General features: G+C 38.4%; 3 protein-coding genes across 20 annotated transcripts in view; 2 read left to right on the forward strand and 1 right to left on the reverse strand.

Moving 5' to 3' along the window:
• LOC115220933 (CLIP-associating protein 1-B) overlaps positions 1 to 5,976 on the reverse strand; it is a 202,631-nt gene extending 196,655 nt beyond the window's left edge. For all 17 annotated transcript variants that reach the window (XM_036510251.1, XM_036510248.1, XM_036510240.1 and 14 more), the window contains exons 1-2: positions 5,825 to 5,976; positions 4,488 to 4,962 (exon numbers count right to left, since the gene is read on the reverse strand). In XM_036510251.1, coding sequence (XP_036366144.1) covers positions 4,488 to 4,664 — 177 coding nt within the window. In that variant the 5' untranslated portion in view covers positions 4,665 to 4,962; positions 5,825 to 5,976. The remainder of the gene's footprint in view (positions 1 to 4,487; positions 4,963 to 5,824) is intronic.
• A 12,415-nt stretch (positions 5,977 to 18,391) lies between these two features.
• LOC115220999 (CST complex subunit TEN1-like) lies at positions 18,392 to 22,670 on the forward strand. Its single transcript, XM_029791218.2, has 2 exons — positions 18,392 to 18,537; positions 22,364 to 22,670. Exons 1-2 carry the CDS (start codon positions 18,392 to 18,394, stop codon positions 22,668 to 22,670), a joined length of 453 nt encoding a protein of 150 aa, XP_029647078.1.
• Positions 18,399 to 23,505, forward strand: part of LOC115221014 (methyltransferase-like protein 17, mitochondrial) — a 38,515-nt gene continuing 33,408 nt past the window's right edge. Inside the window, exon 1 of one of the 2 annotated variants that reach the window (XM_036510255.1) lies at positions 18,399 to 18,537. The gene's annotated coding sequence lies outside the window, so the exon portion shown is untranslated. The remainder of the gene's footprint in view (positions 18,538 to 23,505) is intronic. The other variant, XM_029791231.2, reaches the window with a different exon arrangement.

Consider the following 23,505-nt stretch of genomic DNA (forward strand, 5'->3'; position numbering starts at 1 on the left):
TATATATATATATATAGAGAGAGAGAGAGAGAGAGAGAGAGAGAGAGAGAGAAATAGTAACAATAATTTTTTTTATGGAATTTACAAACATGTTAATGTATCACTACATGTGTTTCCACAAACAGAATGTCTCTAAAGATCACAATCCATGTTCCTGGGATGATTACAGTGTAGTCCGTAGTCTCCGTGGCCATGGGGTTGATCATCTTTATGGATTCATTTCTTCAGGCAATATAACATTAATGGATGTTCAACAGAGGGATGCTTGTCCCTTCTAACCAGTGCAAAGGTCAGCTGGGGTATGTAGGCATTTCTGGGTGTATTAGGTGGAGAGAAGGGAGAGGTAATGGAAAGAGAGGAGGAAATAGTAGTCTCTATGGGTAAGGAGGTGCGTGTGGTGGTGATGAACTTAATTAGTTATTCATTCAGCAGATGTCAATGATGGGTCGCCAACAGTAGTGGTGACCATACCAGCTGACCTGGTATGAGAATGTGGTACCCAGACTGAATAGCAGAATAAATGCAACATCACCACACACACCTCCATCCCCATAGAGACTACCATTCCTTCCACCCTTTTAATCCCCTTCCCCTCCTCTCAACCAAATACACACAGAAATACCCACACACCTCAAAAGTGATAAACAACCCTCAGTTAAACATCCATTAATGCTGTATCACCTGAAGAAATGAATCCATGAAGATGGTCAACCCGATACCCACAGATACTATTGACTACATTGTATTCATCGCAGCAATATGGACCGTGATCTTAAGAGACATGATGTGCGCAAACGCGCATAATAATAATGCACTGTATTTTAGTTTATAGATTCCATCCAAAGATTACTATTATCATATTTCTCCTACATTATATCAGTACAGCTCGATGCAACCCCATAAAACTGGTTCACCAGTCAGCGTCATTAGATTGTGGCTGGCATAAGGGAATAGGGGCTTCATTTGCATATTCAAAACGTTTCCCATAAACAAATTTAAAAGATGTGTGTGTGTGTCATGCAAATGGCACCCGTGCTGGTGGCACATAAACAGCACCCACTACAGTCTCGGAGTGGTTGGCGTTAGGAAGGGCATCCAGCTGTAGAAACATCGCCAGATCAGACTGGAGCCTGGTGCAGCCTTCCAGCTTGCCAGCCCTGGTCTAACCGTCCAACCCAGGACAGCCTGGACAACGGATGCTAAACGATGATATATATATATATATATATATATATATCGATTCAATAAGATTAATTAAGATGGACAGGTAAATGAAAATGTCCTGTCATCGCACATGAAAACTGAACGCTTGTCTTCATCAGCAGGCATCTGGTAGGACGAATGAAATAAATCTCGATTAAGCAAAACAGCAGTAAAGCCATCCCCATCTTAATTCTCATTTCTCATATATTATAAATCCGTAATCCTTTCTTTTTACCCTTTAATTCCTATATTACTCATCAATGCATTCTGTATAAAGAAAAACAATTTTTCTGCAGTGTATCAGCTTCGCAACCATTGATGAAGGTATCAACATCAATTTAATCATATATATATAAAGCGTAAGAGCAATTCTAAACACAGATTACGTATATTGGTAATAAATATAGTAATTCTAAGAGCAGGATACTTGAAATCTATCCTAGTACTTATTTCATTAAAACTCCATTCGCATTTCGATGTACAAGAACGGAGGATTGATCAAAGAAAGGCATTTAGTCGAGGGCTTTTAGTGTTTCCGATATCATCAACATAGTTTTTACTTTAATCATCGATCGTACTGACCTCCACCACAGACCGATTCCAGAACGACGGAAGACAGCAATCAATTTCTACAAAAATCCGAACCCAAAACTGCAGATTGTTTATCGCTACTAATTCGACTTTGCACTCTCAATGAATATAATTTCTCATATTGCCACAAAGAAATGTGCAGGCAATTGAATTAACCCCAACAGATGACTGGTACTTAGAGATGCAGTCGAAATGAACGGTAATATTGGGGACCCCGTTGCATATAAATACGAAACTAAATTCCCTTTAGTCATGTATTATACCGTTTTTGGTTAATTTAAAAGCATGCAGACAAAAAAAAACCCCTCAGATCACCCCACTTGGCCCCAGAAATATATTCTTACGTATTGTCTACATCCGAAAAGGATCTATAAGTGTGTGTGTGATCGGATGTTCTTTTCTTTCAGTAAAAGGGGAGAGATACTTAGAGATCACATATGCTATGAGACAGAATAAATTATTGATTAATATAGGAAGTATATTATAATCATGAGGGGAAAAAAGAGAAATAATTATCTATTTGACTGCATAAACAATTATTCATTTTGCCGAGCAGAATAATTGTCTGATGCCAACATCCAGCAGACATTATTATTATTAAGGGACACCAACCATTGATGAAGCAACAGAGTTTTAGCAAAACGTTCTGGTTTTTAATTATAGGTTTTTGGGGGGTTTTTTTCAGGTACGAAAACAGACATTTTCAATTGCAAAATGTTTATTTTCTACGTAAAATAACGATCGTAACAATCCAATATTGAGTTCGAGTATCGATATCGAAGTGCTGAAAGAGAACCGTTAATATAGAGAGAGAGACTAGCAGCAGAATATTTATTAAAGAAGATGATATTTTTCAAGTCGAGAAAGAAGTGAAATGTCCGAATGACATATGCAACAAACTGCTGGCTGAATATGAGTCATCATCTCATACTGCAGTCTTACAAAGCTTCATCGTCAACAACAACAACAATCATCATCATCGTCTACCTTGTGCATATTTATTTAAAGAACTTGCAGGCGGAGGAGGAGGGGGTCGTCTCCGACTGCAACAATCAGTGCAGCGGATGGAGGGGGGCGGGGCGGGCGATATATTATTACGAGTTGATGATAAAAGATATAAAACAGTCATAGATTTTGCCAGTCTATCATCGATGGAGTTAATATATTTCATTTGATTCCAGTTGTTTGTTTCAGAGTGATCGGACATTTAATAAACCCAAATGACATTCTAAAATAATAATAATAATAATAATAATAATAATGGTGCTGGTGGTGGTCATAGGATATTCAATTCAATAACTTGTGCTCCAATGAACAAGGAAATAATTTAACCTTCGACTCATTGGAGCGAACAAGATGGTCACAGCAGATTGAATTCTAAATGCATCAGCTCAAATTTGAGGAACAGATTCAAATATGTTGAATTTAAATAAAGCCTTTAAAAAATGCCTTCACACTTAAAACTGTTGCTGTATTTTGTTAAGTAATTTTACTATCATTTCAATGCCAAGTAAATTTGAAATACCTCAGTGACATCATACACACATTATATATGTGTGTGTTACATAGATATAAATGGGGTTTTTTTTAGCACTGTTAGATTGTAAGACGCAAAAATTTATCTAAAGATAAGGAGAAAATGTGTTCGGTATGTGTTGTAAAGAGAAAAAATGGCAACAGTTATCTGTGAGAAGTGCAACATCCAGATGGGCAGAGTGACAAACATGGATGAGGTGAAGATGGTGGGGCGAAGATGGTGGGCCGAGGAAGTAAAATCGGAACACAGAGATTACAAGACGATCACAACAACAACAGCAAGCAAGAGATATCAATAGATATAAAGAGGGGGGTGGATGTGAGAAGAGATGATATCAGGGTACCAGACAGGAGAATTTAGAAAAGAGCAGCAGCAGCAGCGATATTATATCTGCTGCATTCTATGTATAGAGCACTTGCAGTGGTAGAGTCGACCAACAATTGCACAAACAACTGCTTCACAATGCATTCTGCAATACAGACAGCAGGCAGAAGAAGAAGAAGAATTATGACAAATCGAAAATCTATTTATTGGAAAAGGGTGGGGGGCGGGAGTAGAAACGGCTGGGGTTCTTTTTTTTTCTTTTTAATGATCCTAAAAGAAATCAAATCCTTTCCATTTGCCCTACCCCTCCCCTCTTACTAATTTTAATATCAATCACTGTTTACACAAAAGCTCAAAAATAAATAATTATTACAGTAGTCGTAACAGTGTTTGGTGGTGGTGGTGGTAGTAGTGATAGTAGCAGCAGCAATTTAGTCATCCTTGGAGTAAATCGTTTGCATAAAGACATTCCGACACTGAAAGCTATGAATGACTAACTTCACCCCGATACAAAACAAAAGAACACATAAAGCAAAACGGTATTTCAACACCTCAACTGTTACCAGTCTACCATCCGAGGTAGCAAGTGTTGCTATTATTATTATTATTGTTATTTTTTTAACTCCCTAAACGTGAAAAAAATTAAAGCTTGCAGATATTTTCTAACTAATATACACAACATATTGCACTATTTAATGTCTGGAGCATAGCTTAATGATGGGGGAGGGGTGGAACTGTTCACCCTATTCAGGGTAGAAATGGGCGGGGAGAGGAAATAAATAAATAAAACCTAAAATGGTGAAACCAGAAGTAATAAAAGGAAAGTGCTTACCTTGAAGTTACTGCTGTTCACCCATGCAACCAAGCCATTGATGAATTGGTCAATATCCTCGCAATCTAAAGATGCTCCGGGGTCACTTAGATAGGACACAAGTTCGGAATGAACCTGAGTCCGACTCCTTGTATCCTGGGTTACGACATTGCGCATAAAAGTATCCAAAGATGCCATGGCCAAGTTATTGGATATCTCTGCTTCAATGGGGTTTTTAGATTTTAGTTTTAAGGGTTTCAATTTCTTGTATTACTGGTGGTTTGTTTGGTCCTGGTATACTCGTTCAACGGTTACAGTTGTTGGAACTGCTACATAGAGTTACAACATCAAATTTGCGGACGGCAAAGCAGCACAAAGAAGGAACTGTGACGGACCAAGTACAGAGTAGATGGGGCAAGACAGAGTACTAGTGTTCCTTAATTCAACAAAGGTTCAGATATAATGGCAGGGATGATGGCTGATGTTGCTGTTCGCTCTGAAACGGGGAAGAAAATAAACATATATATATATAAATATAAACATCGAAGTGATTCAGCTGTTTGCCGAAAATATTATAATGACAACAGGTATCCATTATAATAAAGGTGAGGAGAAGATCATGGCATTAGAGTTGGTGAGGATAAGGAAAAGGTGTAAGTTGAATTGTTAAAGGAACGGAGGGAGTTGTTGATGGTAGCATCTCTCTCTTCAGATGTCAGCCGTGTTCTTCTTCTTCTTCTTGTTGTCTGCGTCAGAGAGCAGCCATATATGGCCGACGAAAGTCGGTGGAGACAAGAGAAACGGATGGAGACGGAGAGAGACAGACACACCACACCACACTCTGTTATGCAAGGAGCTCTTGGCTGTTGGACATTGTAAGGACACAGCAAATACGGAGAGTTGCCGGTTTTTTGTTTTGGAAGAGTGAGAGAAGGTGCATCGGAGGAGGCGAAAGGATGTCTCTTCCTACGTCATTGCAAGCCATATATGGCCGACACAGGCGAAAAGCCGCCGAGGCTGGCGACTCGTCCTCCACAGGGGAAAAGGAACAATAGTCACGAATAATGTAAACATACGCATACAACAATTACAAAAAAACAAAGAGACAACTCTTTCTCCAATCCTTTCTGGTGGAATGATCCAGAAAATAAACGAAAGAAATTCGGCCAAAAGAAGAATCAGTCATCACTGAACAAGTATTGCCTTTTTTTAGATGTAAAGAAGCTGCAATAGAAACAATAAAAACAACCATGATAATAATTATTATAGCAGCATTAAATATCCTAAATATATTCAGGTAATTCTTCTGAATAGAACGTGAATTTGTCTGCTGAAATGATTGAATAACAACAATTTACCTCAGGAGTCGGATCAGCCATCATGGATTGGAAAGTGATTAATGCCAACTCACGTCGAATCTCGTTCAACATCTCGTTTCGCTCTCCCTCCCTCCCTCTTTCTTCCTCCCTCTCTCTCTCTCTTTAATTGCTTCATTAACATTGTTCTTCTTCTTCTTCTTCTCCTTCTCCAGTCTTGCAATGAGATTCTAATTAAGAGAAAAGGGCAATTTTATTTTTAGTAACTAGAAATATCCAGGCTCCAACAGACGAAACATATTCTCGATGTTGCAGATTAAAATTAACCTAAAAAATATTCTGAAGGGAAAATTTTCGTTTCTTTAATTCTTCGAAGCAAAACATTTTAGAATATAAATATTTTATTTACCAAAATATCTTGCATAGAGTCTGGCAACAATTTCGTTTCTTTGGGAAAGGCATGAGTGCTGCAACGCTTTCTTTTTCCATTAATGTAAAAAATTGAAATTTTAATGCTTGTTAAAAATAAATAAAATTTAACTTCACAAAGAAATCTGCGGCTTCTGCCAGGAACGGTTTCGTTCTTTTAAAAGTAATATCGAGGAATAATTTATGTAACTTTTTACTTATGACATGAAATACTGTGTCAACGGGTAATGGTAAATTCTCAGCAATATTTATTATTCTTAAACAGAATATTTGTTGCTTTTAATTTCTTTGAAGATTCTTTAAAAAACAAAAAAAAAAACACCTTAGAAAGATTTATAAACTCTTTTGTGCCTTTAATATACGTAAAAGTAAATGTATGCCTGTTCCTACAAGTAAGCCCTACGTAAGTAGATGTAATAGGGGCGCCCTTATTAAGGAAGTCATGGGACACTAACTTTTTCTGAAAATTGTTATTTTTAAATTTCGGCTGAGGAAAAAAATAGGAATATTGTATAACCCCGAGTACCGCAACAAGTACTGGAATGTTTATTGATCTGGGAAATAATTAATTTTGAGAAATGATCTAAAGTGATATTTTATGAAGAATAACGCTTTTTCATTTTCGAAAAAATTGATAAAATGTAAGCAAAATGTTCATATTTAGGCTGTATATTTTTTTGCGCATTTCTATGAAGCTTAATTTCAACGATCTTTTGGATAGGTTGGCAGCTACAATTCTAAGAAAATGAAAATTCCCGGACGAACTGAATATTGTCAGCACTTTTTTTAAAGCAATTTATTTAAAATATAATGAACTATATTTATTTTAGATATTAATAATCTTGGGCAAGGCCGGGTACAGCCGCTAGTCCTCCGTTATTCTTAGTCACACAGAAAATGCTACCATAAGCCTAATAGCAAAAGGGGACAAAGATAAGAAAGTTGATATTGTTCTTTGCAACTGTAAACTGGTGTATTATTTTATATTCACGAAGTAGGAAATGATGCACATACGTCCTGTAAACAAACTTTCTTGATATAAGACGTAAAAAGAAAAAACGGAGAAAAGACATAATATCAATGGAAAGGTGACCTGGGTTAACCGACAATTTAGTTTGTTTAGAAATTGCTTTCTAAAAAGTAGATAACTCGAGCTAATTAAAAACTACGTTGAAATAGGAGGTGTAGTAAATGAGTATAAAGTTACTACAAACAGTCTCGAATAAACTAGTAGTATGAATTGTTTATGCTATACGCCTCGAATATTCAGGGGGCCCCGCGCTAAATACTCAAGCTTTCAGCTTTCGCTCTAAGTTCAAATGCCGCTAAGGACGACTTCCCTTTTCGTCCTTTCGAGGTCGATAAAATAAGTACTAGTTGAACACTGGCGTCGAATTGCTGGCCTTGTGCCAAAATTTAAAGCTATTTTATATATTCAACCTTCAACGACTGGGTGCTTGAGGGTGAGCCAGTGCACGGAAGGCGGGTGTCAGATACTGAAAATAATCCCGCGATCGAATACACTTTAAATTAAAACGAATTGCAACTAGTAAACTGAATTGCAACGATAAATTAATAAACTTTTATCGAATATTAATTATTCGACTTTCTGTTTCGATTTGATCTCATTTAATAATTCAGAATCAGTTTACTATTTATATTTTACGAACACCTAAGTGACAACCTAACCCCCATTATATTAAATCGGGATAGGCGTCGAGCTGGCAGAATCGTTAGAACGCCGGGCGAAATGCTTAGCGGTATTTCGTCCGCTTCTGCGTTCGGAGTTCAAATTCCGCCTTTCATACTTTCGGGGTCGATAAATTAAGTACCAGTTACGCACTGGGGTCGATGTAATCGACTTAATCCGTTTGTCTGTACTTGTTTGTCCCCTCTATGTTTAGCCCCTTGTGGGTAGTAATGAAATCTATATTAAATCGGGATTTTTAAATAGCTCTGAAACCATTTGTTGTATAGTTTTCTTCTTCAACTTTACACCGTTCAGGAAAATTAATACAATTTCGGTTAATAGTCATATTTTTAACGATGAACTGCAAAGAATTTAAATCATATTAGTTCATTAGGAGATAAATATATAAACTTCTGCATTTTACATGTCGCTTAAGTGACAATGTTCTGTCTCTCATGAATTTGCACCCTGTTGTAGGTCTTAAGTATTTTTAGTTGCAGCTCCAAGGCATGGTCTAAAACAATATCCAGAAGCTGCCTACCCATTTAAATTTGCTTAAAATCTTATTGCTTCCAAGCCATGTCTTCTAGGGCTAACTTAAATTTCTCAACACAGATAATTACAAGGCTTTATGTAAAATAATACAGAGGGAAACCTATGTATTCGTGTCAGCTACCCACAACTCATCTGTGATAACTGAGCTATATACATCGGTCCTTCAAATATGCAGTTGTTTCCATATATAAGAATATAATAAATTGATGAAAAAGGTTGACTATTATTTAGAGCCAACACGCTGGCTGCCAAATCAACGTTTCATTATCATCGAAGACCTATCTTGATGAGTGCCCGTCCTCAGCTGCAAAACCAAGATCATAACCTTCAGCTTCCTTCTTTGCAACTAGGAAATACTTTAACTGAAACAACTTCTAACATTCTGCAAAGCTCATATTTTACACAATGGAGCATTGGTGTTCTCATATATGGGATGGTGCTGCCAGATTGTCATCATCATCATCATCATCATCATTTAACATCTGTGGTCCATGCTGGCATGGGTTGACCTGTTTGACCAGAGCTGGTAAGCAAGGAAACTGCACCAGACACCAGTGTGACTTGGCATGGTTTCTACGGCTGGATGCCCTTCCTAATGCCAACCACTTTACAGAGTGGTTAAAAAGGCCACCCAGCTGATTGGCTTGAAGTTACTCACCCATACAAATACTGTCCCCTTTCTCTGCTTTCTCTACTGCTACTACCACTTTTGCTCCTTGGAGCCGGCTACTCTCTCATCACTTTCATTCTAGTTTGCTCTTGACTCACTTTCCTCGCCTTAGCCACCACCACCACCACCATCACTACTTCAAGACTCATTCTTATCACTGTACCCAGTCCTTCTCTACCAGATCCCAGTCCTTCTGGAAGTCACCCTGCCTATGTTTATCTGCTGCTGTCAACTTGTAACTATTTCAGAGTAACATAAACTGTGTGGCTCTTATTGGTTTCAGAATGCCTTTCTTATATTTAGACAAGAAGATGGGGATCTGCCAATAACATTTAAATGTTTGTTTTTTTTTAAATAGGGGGCAAAGAGAGCATATCAGAATGCTCTACAGAGGAAGGGAGCAGATCTTTTAGACATAAAGGAGCAAAATATGAGTTTGTTGGCTAGCAAAATTTCATCAACAAAGAAATGTCCGTGCTAGCATGCAGTCTACTGCAGCATCTATAGTCTAGACCAGTGGTTCTCAACCTGTGGTCCACAAAGGCAGTATTGGGGGGGTCGGTGAACAAATTCAAAATTTCATATAAAATTATAATTAAGGGAATAGAAAAAAATTTCTAGCCTCTATGCTGAAAGAAGATACTAAATCATCTCCCCATTATATGATTTTACCTTAGTTTGTCTATTTTTTATATGCTGGCCACTGGTAACATCTAAAAAAAAGGTTTATCCTTTATTATTATTATTATTATTCTCATTATTATTTTATATTCGGTTGGTGCATAATTATTGTGGCTTTTTTTCCACCAAATTTTATTCAACGAAAACAATAACAATATTTAACAAAAACATATTTAAATGACGGTCTGACCATCTGCCAAGGAAATGGGAAGCAGTAATTGAAGTAGATGGTGAATATGCTCCAGAATAATCATTTAAAGATGTTTTTGTTACATGTTGTTATTGTTTTTGTTGAAAAAAGCTGCAATAATTATACGCCAACCCAATATATATATATATATATACATACATACATACACATAAGGAAAGGCATATTAAAAGGGGTCCTTTGTAGTGAAAAGGTTGGGCACCACTGGTCTATACTGTGAAATTACCTGATCTGGCTTGGAGTTTAGGATTAGGTTTAGAGTTAAGGTTAGGGTCTGGGATAAGACTGCATGATAAAGTGCAAATAGCCAGGTGGACCACACACTGAAGTAGCCCCAAAACATCTTAAGAAATATTCTCTTTGGCACACTTTTGTTTTTCTTTGTTTCATGAGATTGTTATTCAAATTTATATCGGCCAAGATTTGAACAAATTGGACAAGAAACTGCATTTCATAAAGCAAACAGACTCTCTCTTTAGAAACTGTGTCAGAGTTCATGTCCTAAAACGTACAGGTCTCTGAGATTGAGTTACTGAGTTTATTGGCCATATAGCTATCTGTTCTACCCAGGCAATACTCTTGTAAATGTGTTGTACTCTTGGACAAAACACATAACCCTACCCACTTCATACTGTTTCTCCAACATCAGGTTTCACAGCTAATTGGTTAGTTGCATGGGAATCTAGCAGTAAAAACATTTCTTCCCTGCCTTCTTTACAGCAGTAAAAAGAAAAAGTCCCACATATACTAGCATAGAAAAATATATAAAAAAATAAGAAAAGAAAGTGCTTTTGTTGTTTTTTTTCATTGCGACATCAATGTCACTAATTGGCATTAAAAATATGATAATGTTCACCTTACAAACGAAACAAGTCTTGTTGGTATTGTGATGAATATTGGTCAAACACTCCTGAATAGTAGATTTTCCTTATTTGATGATGAGAACCTGCTGCCCTCCACAAATTCAAAATCTTACATTATTTACATTTGACGGATATTTGTCCTCATTTTGTTTGTTGTTAACACAACATTTCGGCTGATATACCCTTCAGCCTTCATCAGGTGTCTTGGGGAAATTTTGAACCTGGGTTCTCATTCCTAAGTAGTTATTATTATTATTATTAAGCCAAAATTAAAAGAATCATGCCATTGTCATCTAGTGATTCATATTTTGACATCTCGTGTGTCTTCCACAGGTTCAAAAAATAATTTTGTCAATCTTCTTCATTTTGGTTAATATAGAAAGGATTGAGGTAACTCCTCCAGAAGATATAGAGTCAAAATTAAAATAATTATGTTTTGAACCCGTTGAAGACACACGAGATGTCAAAATATCAATCACCAGATGACAATGGCACTCTACTTTTAATTTTGACTCTATATCTTCTGAGTTACCTCAATCCTTTATTATTATTATTATTATTATTCAGGTCACTGCCAGGAATCGAACTCAGTATCTTGGGATTAGTAACCCATGCTCTATGCCATATACTTTGTGGGCAGTTATGGAGTGAACTTTAGATGCTCGTCTGAAGAAAAGTGGAGCTTTATGGACTTGTTATTCTTTTGCTTGTTTCAGTCAGTGGATTGCAGCCATGCTGGGCCACCACTTTGAAAGATTTTAATTGAATAAATCAACCCCCCCCCCCTATCACTGTTTTCATTTCAAATCCGGTGCTTATTATGTCAATTTTTTTTTGCCAAACTGCTAAGTTACAGGAATGTAAAAAAAATCAATACTAGTTTCATGCAATGAGAGACAAACACAAATACTAGAGTGCACCCCCCCCCCACACATATGTATTGTTGACAGTAACTTCAGACTTTAAGCCTATTTACTCCTGTTGGACTGTGGTACATTTGAATCAATCTTGGTTTTATATAGTCTTTGATGTATTTAATTTTTCTTGGTAACATGGAGCTCTATTAAATGATAATTAGATTGTTGGATAAATTCTGATGGAAAGATATTATGGAAAATTTTTATTGATCAAATCTGGAGTTGAGTTATTACTCAGAATTTAGTCATGCATGTAGAACTTTGAAATCATGTCTCTCTATTTAGGTGTGTCAGTTTCATGTCTTGGGGTTGGTTTTTTTGGAGTTCACAAACGAATGTAGGTAGGTGAAAAGTTTAGTTTGTCTGCAGTATAAATAGGTTTAGTTGTTGATTCTCTTTGAACACTAATGAAAGATTTAACCTGTTTGTTTTGGAAATATGCAGGTTCTGGTCAGAGTTCAGTCGAGCACATACAGCTGTGTAATTAGGTGTATCAGCTTTAGATCATGGAGTTTTTAAGAGTTCACAAAAGAGTAGGTGAAAAGGTTAGTTGGTCAGCAGATTTCTGCTTTTGTTGGTGTTATTTAAATTTAACCTGCTTCTTTTGGAAAGGTGGAGGCTATTGTTTTAGAGTTCAGTCAAGCATGTATATCTTAGTGATTAGGTGTCTCAGCTTTAGATCAAATCTCTCACATGTATTCAAATGACATCAACAACAGCTAAACCTATTTACACACCTACTGACAATCTAACCTTTTCACCTACCTACATTCTTTTGTAAACCCTAAATATCTCCAAAACCTAAAGTTGAAGTAGCTAAAGGGACAGACCTGATTACAAAGTTCTAGATGCATGACTGAATTCTGAACAGTAACACAACTCCAAATTTAATCAATAAAAAAATCTTATATAATATCTTTCCATCAGAACCTATCTTACAACCTAATTATCATTCAACAGAGCTTCACTTACCCTTAAAATATTAAGTTTACCAGAAACTATATAAAGCTAAGATGAATTCAAATGTACCACAATCCAATGAAGGAAAAGCAACCTGAAACTTCGAAGTCACTGTCAACACTATTCTTGTTAAAAAATGATAAATATTTATTCTACAAACAAAAAGTATTGAGTAATCCTTCAGTTTAATGAAATATTATTTTTATTATAACATGTCTGAGCATAGAAGGGACATGTCTTGCATAGGTTTTTGCTGTTGTTCTGTTGATGATAAAGTTCTTGTTTTGGTGGGGTTCTAATGTTGTTCATATATATATGCCAACCCCCTTTGCTTGTGAAGACATGTTGGGGCAAGCGAAATCGAAATCGAATTGAACCAGCCAGGATCCCTGGTCTGGTGGTATGTAAAAAGCACTATCCGACTCGTGGCCGATGCCAGCACTGCCTCGACTGGCTTCCGTGCCGGTGGCACATAAAATACACCAATCTGACCGTGGCCGTTGCCAGCCTCGCCTGGCACCTGTGCAGGTGGCACGTAAAAAGCACCCACTACACTCATGGAGTGGTTGGCGTTAGGAAGGGTATCCAGCTGTAGAAACATTGCCAGATTAGACTGGAGCCTGGTGCAGCCTTCTGGCTTCCCAGAACCCCGGTCGAACCGTCCAACCCATGCTAGCATGGAGAACGGACGTTAAACGATGATGATGATGATGATGATATATATATATATATAAATGAGGTGGGATTCTATACTATTTCTTTCACATAAATTTTTTGACAAGACATTTGTGTGCCTGAGGTACTTGGTAAAGTTGCCATTGGTGTTGAGCTTGGTTGTTAAGCAAGATTCTTAACCAGCTATGCCTATACCTAATAACTGGCACTATTGAAATTTTGTTTTGAAATTTCTGACAAGTACCATATTGCAGACGGGATCTCATATAAACATTACAGCAATGCAGTTTGATGTATTTTAAGGAACCCTTAAAAATTGTTTACTGGAAACACAATCATACTTTGTGCACATGGAAATTCCTATTACGTTTGTAATTAGAAGTGAACCAGCATAACCATTTTGTGGACATCTCAGTTGATACACACACACCCTTAAACTCTGAAACACCAACGATTCAAAATCATTGGAATAACCATGATGTTCTGGTGATCTGACGAGCTGGTTTCCTTTATTTGCATTGGTTTGTGTATAAATACAGCTGAACCGTATAATGCACAGCATGCATATTAATGCAAACATAATTGTATTTCACACTGGAATTATTATTACACGAAGACAGATGCAAAATGGCCATAATCCTAAGTGCTTAAATATATTCATCTCACATACCTCCTGACTTGAAGCCACTTAAAAGCACCCATGCGGTGTCACATAAAAGTGCCTGTGCAGTGCCAAGTAAAAGCACCCATGCGGTGTCACATAAAAGTGCCTGTGCAGTGCCAAGTAAAAGCACCCAGTACACTTCAATCCTTGGGCAATAAGCTGCACTTGCAAAGACCTGTTGAGGCAAGAAAAGTTGTTGTGGCCGATGACAGTATCGCCTGATTGGCACCTGTGCCAGTGGCATGTAAAAAGCACCGTTCAAGTGTGGTCAATGTCAGTTCCACCTGACTGACACCCATGCTGGTGGCATGTAAAAAGCACCATTTGAGCATGGTTGATGCCAGTACTGCCTGACTGGCCCTCGTACTGGTGGCACGTAAAAAGCACTCACTACATCCGTCAGAGTGGTTGGCGTTAGGAAGGGCATCTGGCTGTAGAAGCTTTGCCAGATCAGATTGGAGCCTGGTGCAGCCTCCTGGCTTGCCAGTCCCCAGTCAAACCGTCCAACCCATTCCAGCATGGAAAGTAGGGGTTAAACGATGATGATGATGATCCATTCACTAAATATCATCATCATCATCATTTAACACCCGCTTTCTATTTCCATGCTGGCAAGGGTTTGATGGGTTGATTGGAACTGGCAAGCCAGAGGACTGCACCAGGATCCAGTCTAACTTTGGGTTGGATGCCCTTCCTAATGCCAACCCCTCCAAGAGTGTAGTGGGAGCCTTTTAGATGCCACTAGCACTGGTGCCATTACGTGAACTGGCACAGGTGCTTTTATGTGCCACCATCACTGGCCACAACTATGATTTAACTTGACTCAATGAGTCTTCTCAGGCATAACATGGAGGCAAAACCCTGGATAACCCTATGAACCGGCCATAACTAGCAGTCTCTAAGTACCCTACTGCCCTATAATTTAGAGTGTGCTTCTCTTTCAGATTTATGATTTATTGATGATATGTATATATTGATGTATGCATGTGTGTGTGTGTGTGCGTGTGTATATATATATATATGTATAACATAGGCACAGGAGTGGCTGTGTAGTAAGTAGCTTGCTTAGCAACCACATGGTTCTGGGTTCAGTCCCACTGCGTGGCATCTTGGGCAAGTGCCTTCTACTATAGCTTTGGGCCGACCAAAGCCTTGTGAGTGGATTTGCTAACTGAAAGAAGCCTGTCGTATATATGTATGTGTGTGTGTGTTTGTCCCCACAACATCGCTTAACAACCAATGCTGGTGTGTTTACGTCCCCGTAACTTAGCGGTTCGGCAAAAGAGACCGATAGAATAAGTACTGGGCTTACAAAGAAAAAGTCCTGGGGTCGATTTGCTCGACTAAAGGTGGTGCTCCAGCATGGCTGCAGTCAAATGACTGAAACAAGTAAAAGAGTATAAATAATATATGTACATACTTACATCTACACACACACACACACACATATATGCATATATGGGCACAAGACATCACAAAACGAGTACAACAAAAAATACGAAGTATGAGTTACATGGAATATAACTTTTTTCTCGAACAATGAAAGACACAAATGGAAAACAAAACAAACAACATAAAGAACGACCCTTCATCAGTTGTCGGCTGTTTTTCTACTCTTGTATTTCGAGCATTTAACAACAATATACGCTTTCGATAAAACAGTTGCTCTCGCAAAGCAAATTAAATATAATTTTGGATTTTTCGGAGGGTCAAAATTGGTAACACAAACAGGGAGGGGCTGCTAAGCCTAAACAAGGTTGCGATGGTGAATGCGTAAATCAAGCTTGGACAGGAGATATTACATGTATATATGCATGTATATATGCATGTATATATGCATGTATATATGCATGTATATATGCATGTATATATGCATGTATATATATGCATGTATATATATGCATGTATATATGCATGTATATATGCATATAAAGATCCTCAACTCTGGATGGAGTTGTAGAGATGCTGTTGTTGTATACAATCTGTCTTGTATATTTTAAACTTGGTGGAACCTATTCCTCTCCAGTTCTAAAAGCAGATGATCGCTTACAGAAGTGGAAGAACCGAATCGACTCTGAAACAACGAAAGTGAAGCTGACCTTGGCAAAATTTGGACTTGGAGGGCTGAGAGTCAGAACAAGTATCACAATTCATTTGTAGTGGAGGCAACAACGATTCTCCCTGAGAGATTAGCTTCAAATTTTGGCATAAGGTCAGAAATTTCGGGGAGGGTGTAACTCAACTACATCGACTCTAGTGCTCAACTTGTGCCTATTATATCGACCCAGAACGAAAAAAAGGCAAAGTCGACCTTGGTGGAATTTGCACCTAGAACATAAAGACGGACGAAATGTTGCTAAGCATTGTGCCCCGCATGCTAAAGATTCTGCCAGCTCCACGCTTTGACTCTCCCAGGAATATTGGTTTCAAATTTTGGAAGAAGCCAGCTGTTTTGGGGGAGAGGGTAAGTCAATTACATCGACTCCAGGGCTCAACTGGTACTTAATTTATAGACCTTGTGGGGATGAAACACAAAGTCAACTTCGGAGGAATTTGAACTTAGAACGTAAGGACGGAGGAAATGCCACCAAACATTTTCTATGGCGCGGTAACAATTTTACCGGCTCGCCCCACCTTAACTGTCCAAGAAATACTAAAAAGGGTGAAAGCGGAGTCAGAAAGATTTCTTAAAAGAGAAATTGGAAGAAGGGAGATAACCATGAACCACTTTATGGTTTAAGAGGAAAAAGAAAGAAATATTTGTGAAAACTTTTTAAAATGTCATTTCAGATTTTTTATTCATTAAATTTGAAAGTATTTGGAGAAGAAAATGGGCCTGAAAAAAAAAAAAGGACTGTAGACAGAGAAAGAAAGAAATAACGAGTGAATGAGAATAACGACAGAAGGGCTAAAAAGAAGTAAAAATACTTGAAGATAAAATGAAACAAAATTGTTGCCAAAACATTATAAATTATTGAAAGTGGGTAGAAATAAACACTGTGTAGTGTAACAGTAATACGCTGGGGTATCTGTAGAAAGTTGAATGTGATTTCGGAATATAACGAGAAAAAATTCGGATCTTGAGAATTTTCCGAAAGTCCTCTCCCCACTTAAGATTTTTCCTACAAATCACTTTTTAATCATAATTTATGCCGTTTGAAAGGTATTTATATAAAATTTCTTAAAAAAAAACAAAACATTTTCCTAAAAGTTATGAGGGAAAAACTCGGATCTTGTGAATTTTCCGAGGTTCTCTCCCGTTGCTTTGCGCGCATTTTTTTTCATATTTGTTTCCTAACCATCTTTTTTTACACCTGTTGCACTATTTTTTTGATTTTCGTTTCCGGGTCAAGTTGTAAGCCCATTTTCTTTTCTTTTTACTTTACTTGTTTGTTGCTTTATAAAAATATCGGACACTTGTTTCATTTTGTTGATAGACTTAGCTGCTCTTTCTAGTGAGTCGAATGACCAGTAGAGAATCCCTGGTTTTGTCGAGAGAAGACGATGTTTACAAAGGATAATGAGGCGAGGTTGAATGTTACCTGGTTGTGTTGTTGTTTAACACCAAATCTGTCCGGACTGAGCTGAATCTATAAAAGTGTAGCCTTCCAATGAAGACTACCTCGTTCAGGCCTCTCTTTTTTTTTTGTTTGTTAGGACATCACTGTGTCGCTTGTGAGAGATTTGACTACTATTTCTAGCAGGTCAAGGGAGACTCACTCCAAACAGTATTCTAATTACTGTTGCTAAATTGGAAGTTTCCATTGAGATGTGGGCAAAACGAAGACTGAATTTAGATGCGTGTGTGAAAATGTCTTTAGAATATTCAGCTTAAAAAACATCAAGTTACGCACCTTTATGTTCTAAGTTCAAATCCCGCTCAGGTCACCTCTGTCTTTAATTCGTCTAAAGTTCGATAAATAAGTATTAAACTAGAGATCGATATAATCAATTGTAAACCTTTCCTAAAATTTGTGTCTTTGTGTCCATGTTAGCGAGAAACTTTCAGCTTTGTAAAAGCTGACATATTCACAGATGCTATTCTATAAAATATATCTCTGTTAAAATATAAATATACAACCTAACACTCAACAGTGTGAACAGACGGATGACCAAAAGCATTCTAGCCATGACTTCCCCTTCGTTATCCGATTCACTTCCCTTTTAAACACAGTCTGTTCAGAGAGAGAGAGATTTAGCTGCTATTTCAAAGTGGTCGAGCCACTATCTAGAGGCCCTCCTTCGCTCTTCGAATTTTACTTTTCCCGCCAGTTTACCAACAACTTCCTTTTCAGAAATGGCCAGTGATCCCAAAAAGTGCAAGACACCTTTCTACAGAAAATATCTACCTGAGCATGGTGTGATTTACACCATCAAAGAAATTATTGAAATGGATGTTACACAGACAAACTCTTTACCGAAAGCAGTTCGTGTGAACGGAAAGTGAGTAAAAGATTCGTTACGAAAACACTTGTTTATAAATTCAATTTAATGTGGAGTAGATTCGCGCTTTCGTCCGAAGGGAAAAAAGAAAACGTCTTGGTATTTTTGCAAGTTTCGCCGTTCTTTTTTTTTTTTATATATATATTTGGGGTTAGGGTTATGGGTGTGGGAAAAGGGTTTCTTTTTTTCTTCAGAAATGTAAATAAACCGACGTGGGTTTATAATTGGCAGTTATGGTACTTGTACCGAAAGATCGCGTGGTTTTACTGTTTTTACAAATTTTATTGAGCTGTCCTCTTGATAACCCAGCTCGCCAGAAGCAGGGCTAGCTGGGGTGGAAAAAAATTCGCCCTTTAAGGGCAACAATAACATCACCACCATCGACGGAGGGAGCGGAGTACCGCGACACCGCTGCTACCACTGCCATCGCGAGGACCAACCAAAGCAACAACAACAACAACACTAAGCAGCAGGGGCGGACTGAGAGTATTAAGAGCCCTGAGGCATAACTGTTTACCGGGGCCCTTAGCATTGATATCAGTAGAGTTAGCAGGTAGGAGTGCGGGCCCTCGGGCAATCTCCGATTGACCGACGGCTCAGTCCGCCCCTGCTAAGCAGGAAAGTGAAGAGAAAGAAAAGAGAATTCTGTAACGGGAAGCACCTGCACATTTCACCGCCTCGTCAAACAAAGGAGAAAAAATTAGCAAAGCAACGACGGCTGTTGCTCTTTCTAAGCAAACATTGTATGTTCGCTCAGATGTGTCAGAGAAGAGAGGAGGTGGAATTATCAAGGAGGAGTTGGCTAAGGCAAAAATGCATCTCATCAGAACTGGCAGGACAAGTCCACCTTAACATACCAGAGGAAGTACAAGAAGAAACGAGGTGTAATACAATAATATACAAATGTGTATCGCTGAAGACATGAAAAATAGAAAGAGTTATGCAGGCTCAGATCGAAAAATGCCTGAGACCCGTATAGAATCAAAAGGGTTATGTCGCCCGCACTAAAAGCTTTGGTACATCACTTGTATAACAATAGTATTTAGTTTACACTTAGCTTGCAATGTGAAGAGAAAGGGACAGAACCAACACACACACCCACACACATGTGATGAGCTTCTTTTCAGTTTCCGTTTACCAGATCTACTGACAAGACCTTGGTCAGCCCAGGGCTAGAGTAGAAGACACTTAGGTACGATAATGATGATGATATTATGAAATGGTCTGAGGAGAAAGGGTTGGTGCCTTCACTGGGAAGACTTCCAAGATTGATGGCCGGACACAAGAAGAGGAACCTACAAATCAGGAGTTGCAGTCCACGTTTATATTGAGTTCTTCTCAGACCAAACACTGGTTCCAAATATGTGCCACAGGGCATCCTGTGCTAATGATACCCAAAGACCAACAGACAGATTATGTCTCCCAGCGATAACAAAGTACAGCCACAATCCTTGCAACAAGCTTCAACACAGTTTCCATCTTACAAGGCTTGAATTGACTTTATATCATGATAGAAGACATGATGAGGTGCAGGGTTAGCAGGATTGAACTCAGGACCTCGTGATTACAAAGCAATATTTTTAACCCACAAGACCAGGTCCACAACCATTTACCTTTGATATACTTTCATCACAACTGATGGTGGTGGTGGTGGTGTAGTTGTCATTGGAATTATTATTGTGATAGTAATGATGTTGATGCTGCTGATGCTGAACCATTAAAACGTGTGTGTGTGTGTGTGTGTGTAAGGTATAAATTAACCAAGAGAAATATTGATTTTATGACAGAACACAGGTGGATTGATTTAAAATTATAGAATTTTCAACTGATTTTGTCATATTGTTCATTTAAAAGAGGCTTTTATGAAATGTGTGTACATTATAGGCGCAGGAGCGGCTGTGTGGTAAGTAGCTTGTTTACCAACCACATGGTTCCGGGTTCAGTCCCACTGCATGGCACCTTGGGCAAGTGTCTTCTACTATAGCCTCGGGCCGACCAAAGCCTTGTGAGTGGATTTGGTAGACGGAAACTGAAAAAAGCCCGTCGTATATATGTATATATATGCGTGTTTGTGTTTGTCCCCTTAGCATTGCTTGACAACCGATGCTGGTGCGTTTATGTCCCCGTTACTTAGCGGTTCGGCAAAAGAGACCGATAGAATAAGTACTGGGCTTACAAAAGAATAAGTCCTGGGGTCGAGTTGTTTGATTAAAGGTGGTGCTCCAGCATGGCCACAGTCAAATGACTGAAACAAGTAAAAGAGTATGTATGAAATGTGAACATGTAGCCATCGTTTTCACCAAACATGTATTTTATGTATATTCTTCTGGTTTTATTTATTGAATTTCTCTCAAATAAAAAAGACTGTCTGCAGCCCAGAACCTAGTCTCTTTCATTGGTCTTGTGTGTCTGTGTATCCCCACTCAAGTATGTTTGTAGACAGACATAGCAATGTGTGTCAATTTATAGGTTTTGAGCTATTCATAGCTTATATCTGCAATCTGTAGTATGTAAGTATAAATATCCGCATACTACAAACTGAATTTCTACAATGTTTTACATATTTTTTATAGTTCCATTAATGGTTTGTAATTGTTACTTTTCTAATTAGTTTTGTTTGTTATTGTTTTGTGATGCTCAGCTTTTTAAGAGTATTGCTCAGGTAGTTAGTCATATAATCAGGTGCCCTACTAATTGCAGGTATAAATCTAAAGTGATAGTCCAGGCGTTGTATTTGCATACTTTTCAGTTATTCACCATGGAGTTTTTCTGTTTGTGGCCGATGACAGTACTGCCTGATTGGCACCTGTGCCAGTGGCACATTAAAAGGACCATTCAAACGTGATCATTGCCAGCATTGCCTGACTGGCTCCTGTGCCGGTAACACGTAAAAAGCACCATTTGAGCATGGTCGATGCTAGTAAAAAAGCACTCACTACACTCTGGAGTGGTTGGCATTAGGAAGGGCATCCAGCTGTAGAAGCTTTGCCAGATCAGATTGGAGTCTGGTGCAGCCTTCTGGCTCTCTAGCCCTCAGTCAAACCGTCCAACCCATGCCAGCATGGAAAGCGGAGTTAAACGCCAACAATGATGATGTCTGACTAGTACTGAAGGAGTTCTCATCCAGTCAACTTCCAATGTTTGTGTGTAAAGCAACTGAAGATTGTATCCCTTAGATTGTTCAAGCTTTCTACTAATGGCAAGTATCCAAATATATCTTCATCTACTATATAACAAGCAATTTCCAGGTATCCTTCTTTGAATGTTAAAGCCGTAAAAATAGAGAAAGGGGCAGTGGCTGGTAGATTCCACCCTTTATCTAGAAATGGCTACACTCATAGCAAAAGCCGTCTTTTCTATAACGGTTTCTTTACCATATTTCTGTTGAAATTCTCTTTCCGTTTGAATGTTGAAAATAATGAAGTTGGGGTTTGGAACATAAATTAACATGAAATGTTCGTAGACAGAATTCATTTTCAGAAATATTAAATTTCTTAATATCTCATAGAGACATGAGCGGTGGTGGAGCGATAGAGTGGTTGTATACTGTCAACATAATGTGACAGTCCCGTAAAGGGAATTACACTACCGTTGTTTAGCCCTAGGAAGCATCGACGCTTCCTGTCGGCCTTGACACATTTCCTGTGCCCTTATATATTTACAAAGGGCCGTTTCGTAAATATATACACACACACACTGGTATTTGTGTGCATAGCCACCTAAACACCCCTTTCTGTTTTACATACTGTCAGTTATACCCTATTGTGTTTTGACAAGTGTATTTATTATGTATTTAACAGAAATCAATTATTTTCTATTCTTTCAGATTGGCAGAGCATGACAGCAGTTCGTGTCAGGCTGTCATTACTTACTTGTCCAAAAACGTCCGGCTTACTGTTCAGACGCAATTCATCGAACCAATTTTATTTCCTCTGAACTCCCTTCTTCAGTTTTTGGGGGATCTTGACTGGAACCCCTCCGATGGCTCACCTATTCTCAAAGCACGCACTGTACGCTGCGTCGATGGGCTTGATTTGATTCTGTATGAGAGAGCTTTGTCTGCTCAAAGAGCCTATCTATGCAGTCGTGAAGCAACAAGGAACTCTTCAGCCACTTCTGTTCCCAAAGAATAACCAAGTTTGAAATTCCATCAAAGAGAACTTACCAATGTTTAGGTGCAGGCGTGGCTGGTTGGTTAAGAAGTCTGCTTCCCAACCAGATGGTTTTGGGTTCAGTCCCACTGCACAACACCTTGGGCAAGTGTCTTCTACTATAGCCCAGGTTGATTAATGCCTGAGAGTTTGAATTTGGTTGGTAGAAACTGTGTGGAAGCCTGTCGTGTGTGTGTGCGTCTTTGTGCATGTCTTCACCACCACTTGACAACTGATGGTGTTTTATATACAACCATGTAACTTAGCTGTTCAGCAAAAGAGATTGACAAAATAGGTACAAGGTTTAAAAAAATAGGTACTCGGGTTGATTTGTTCGACTAAACCCTTCAAGGTAGTGCCCCAGCATGGCCACAGTCACGATTGAAACGTAAAAGGTAAATTAAGAGTGAAAACCCTGACTTTTACCCCTGTGAAGCTTAATGCCACATTTCCTACTTTGACTGACCAGCTCCCTGCCGTGATGTCCAGGTAGACTGACTGCTGTCTCTCATATCCTTGATGTGGAACATGATTCTTTCTTAAAGCGGGTTCACCTGCCACCTCCTCCCCTCGCAAATAGGAGGTGCACTGACTGGAAGGTGAAACTGCTTGGCTACTGACTCTACAGCAATAAGTTCAAGTCTGTGTTTTTAGTCGGTGATTCTTTTTTTTTCTTTTTTTTTTTTTTTGATGGTTTTCATCATTTATAAGAAAAATCAAAAAAATCGAAATCGATCAACATCAATGGAAGTTGTAGCTGTGATACCAGTGCCGGTGGCACGTAAGAGAACCATCTGAACGTGGTCGTTGCCAGTGC

Source organism: Octopus sinensis, linkage group LG17 (genome assembly GCF_006345805.1).
Source record: "Octopus sinensis linkage group LG17, ASM634580v1, whole genome shotgun sequence".
Lineage (NCBI taxonomy): Eukaryota > Metazoa > Mollusca > Cephalopoda > Octopoda > Octopodidae > Octopus > Octopus sinensis.

Coding starts and splice junctions, on each gene's coding strand:
- LOC115220999 (XM_029791218.2), top strand. CDS start 18,392: ATGGCCAGTGATCCCAAAAAGTGCAAGACACCTTTCTACAGAAAATAT. Junction 18,538..22,363: donor GCAGTTCGTGTGAACGGAAA/GTGAGTAAAAGA, acceptor CTATTCTTTCAG/ATTGGCAGAGCATGACAGCA.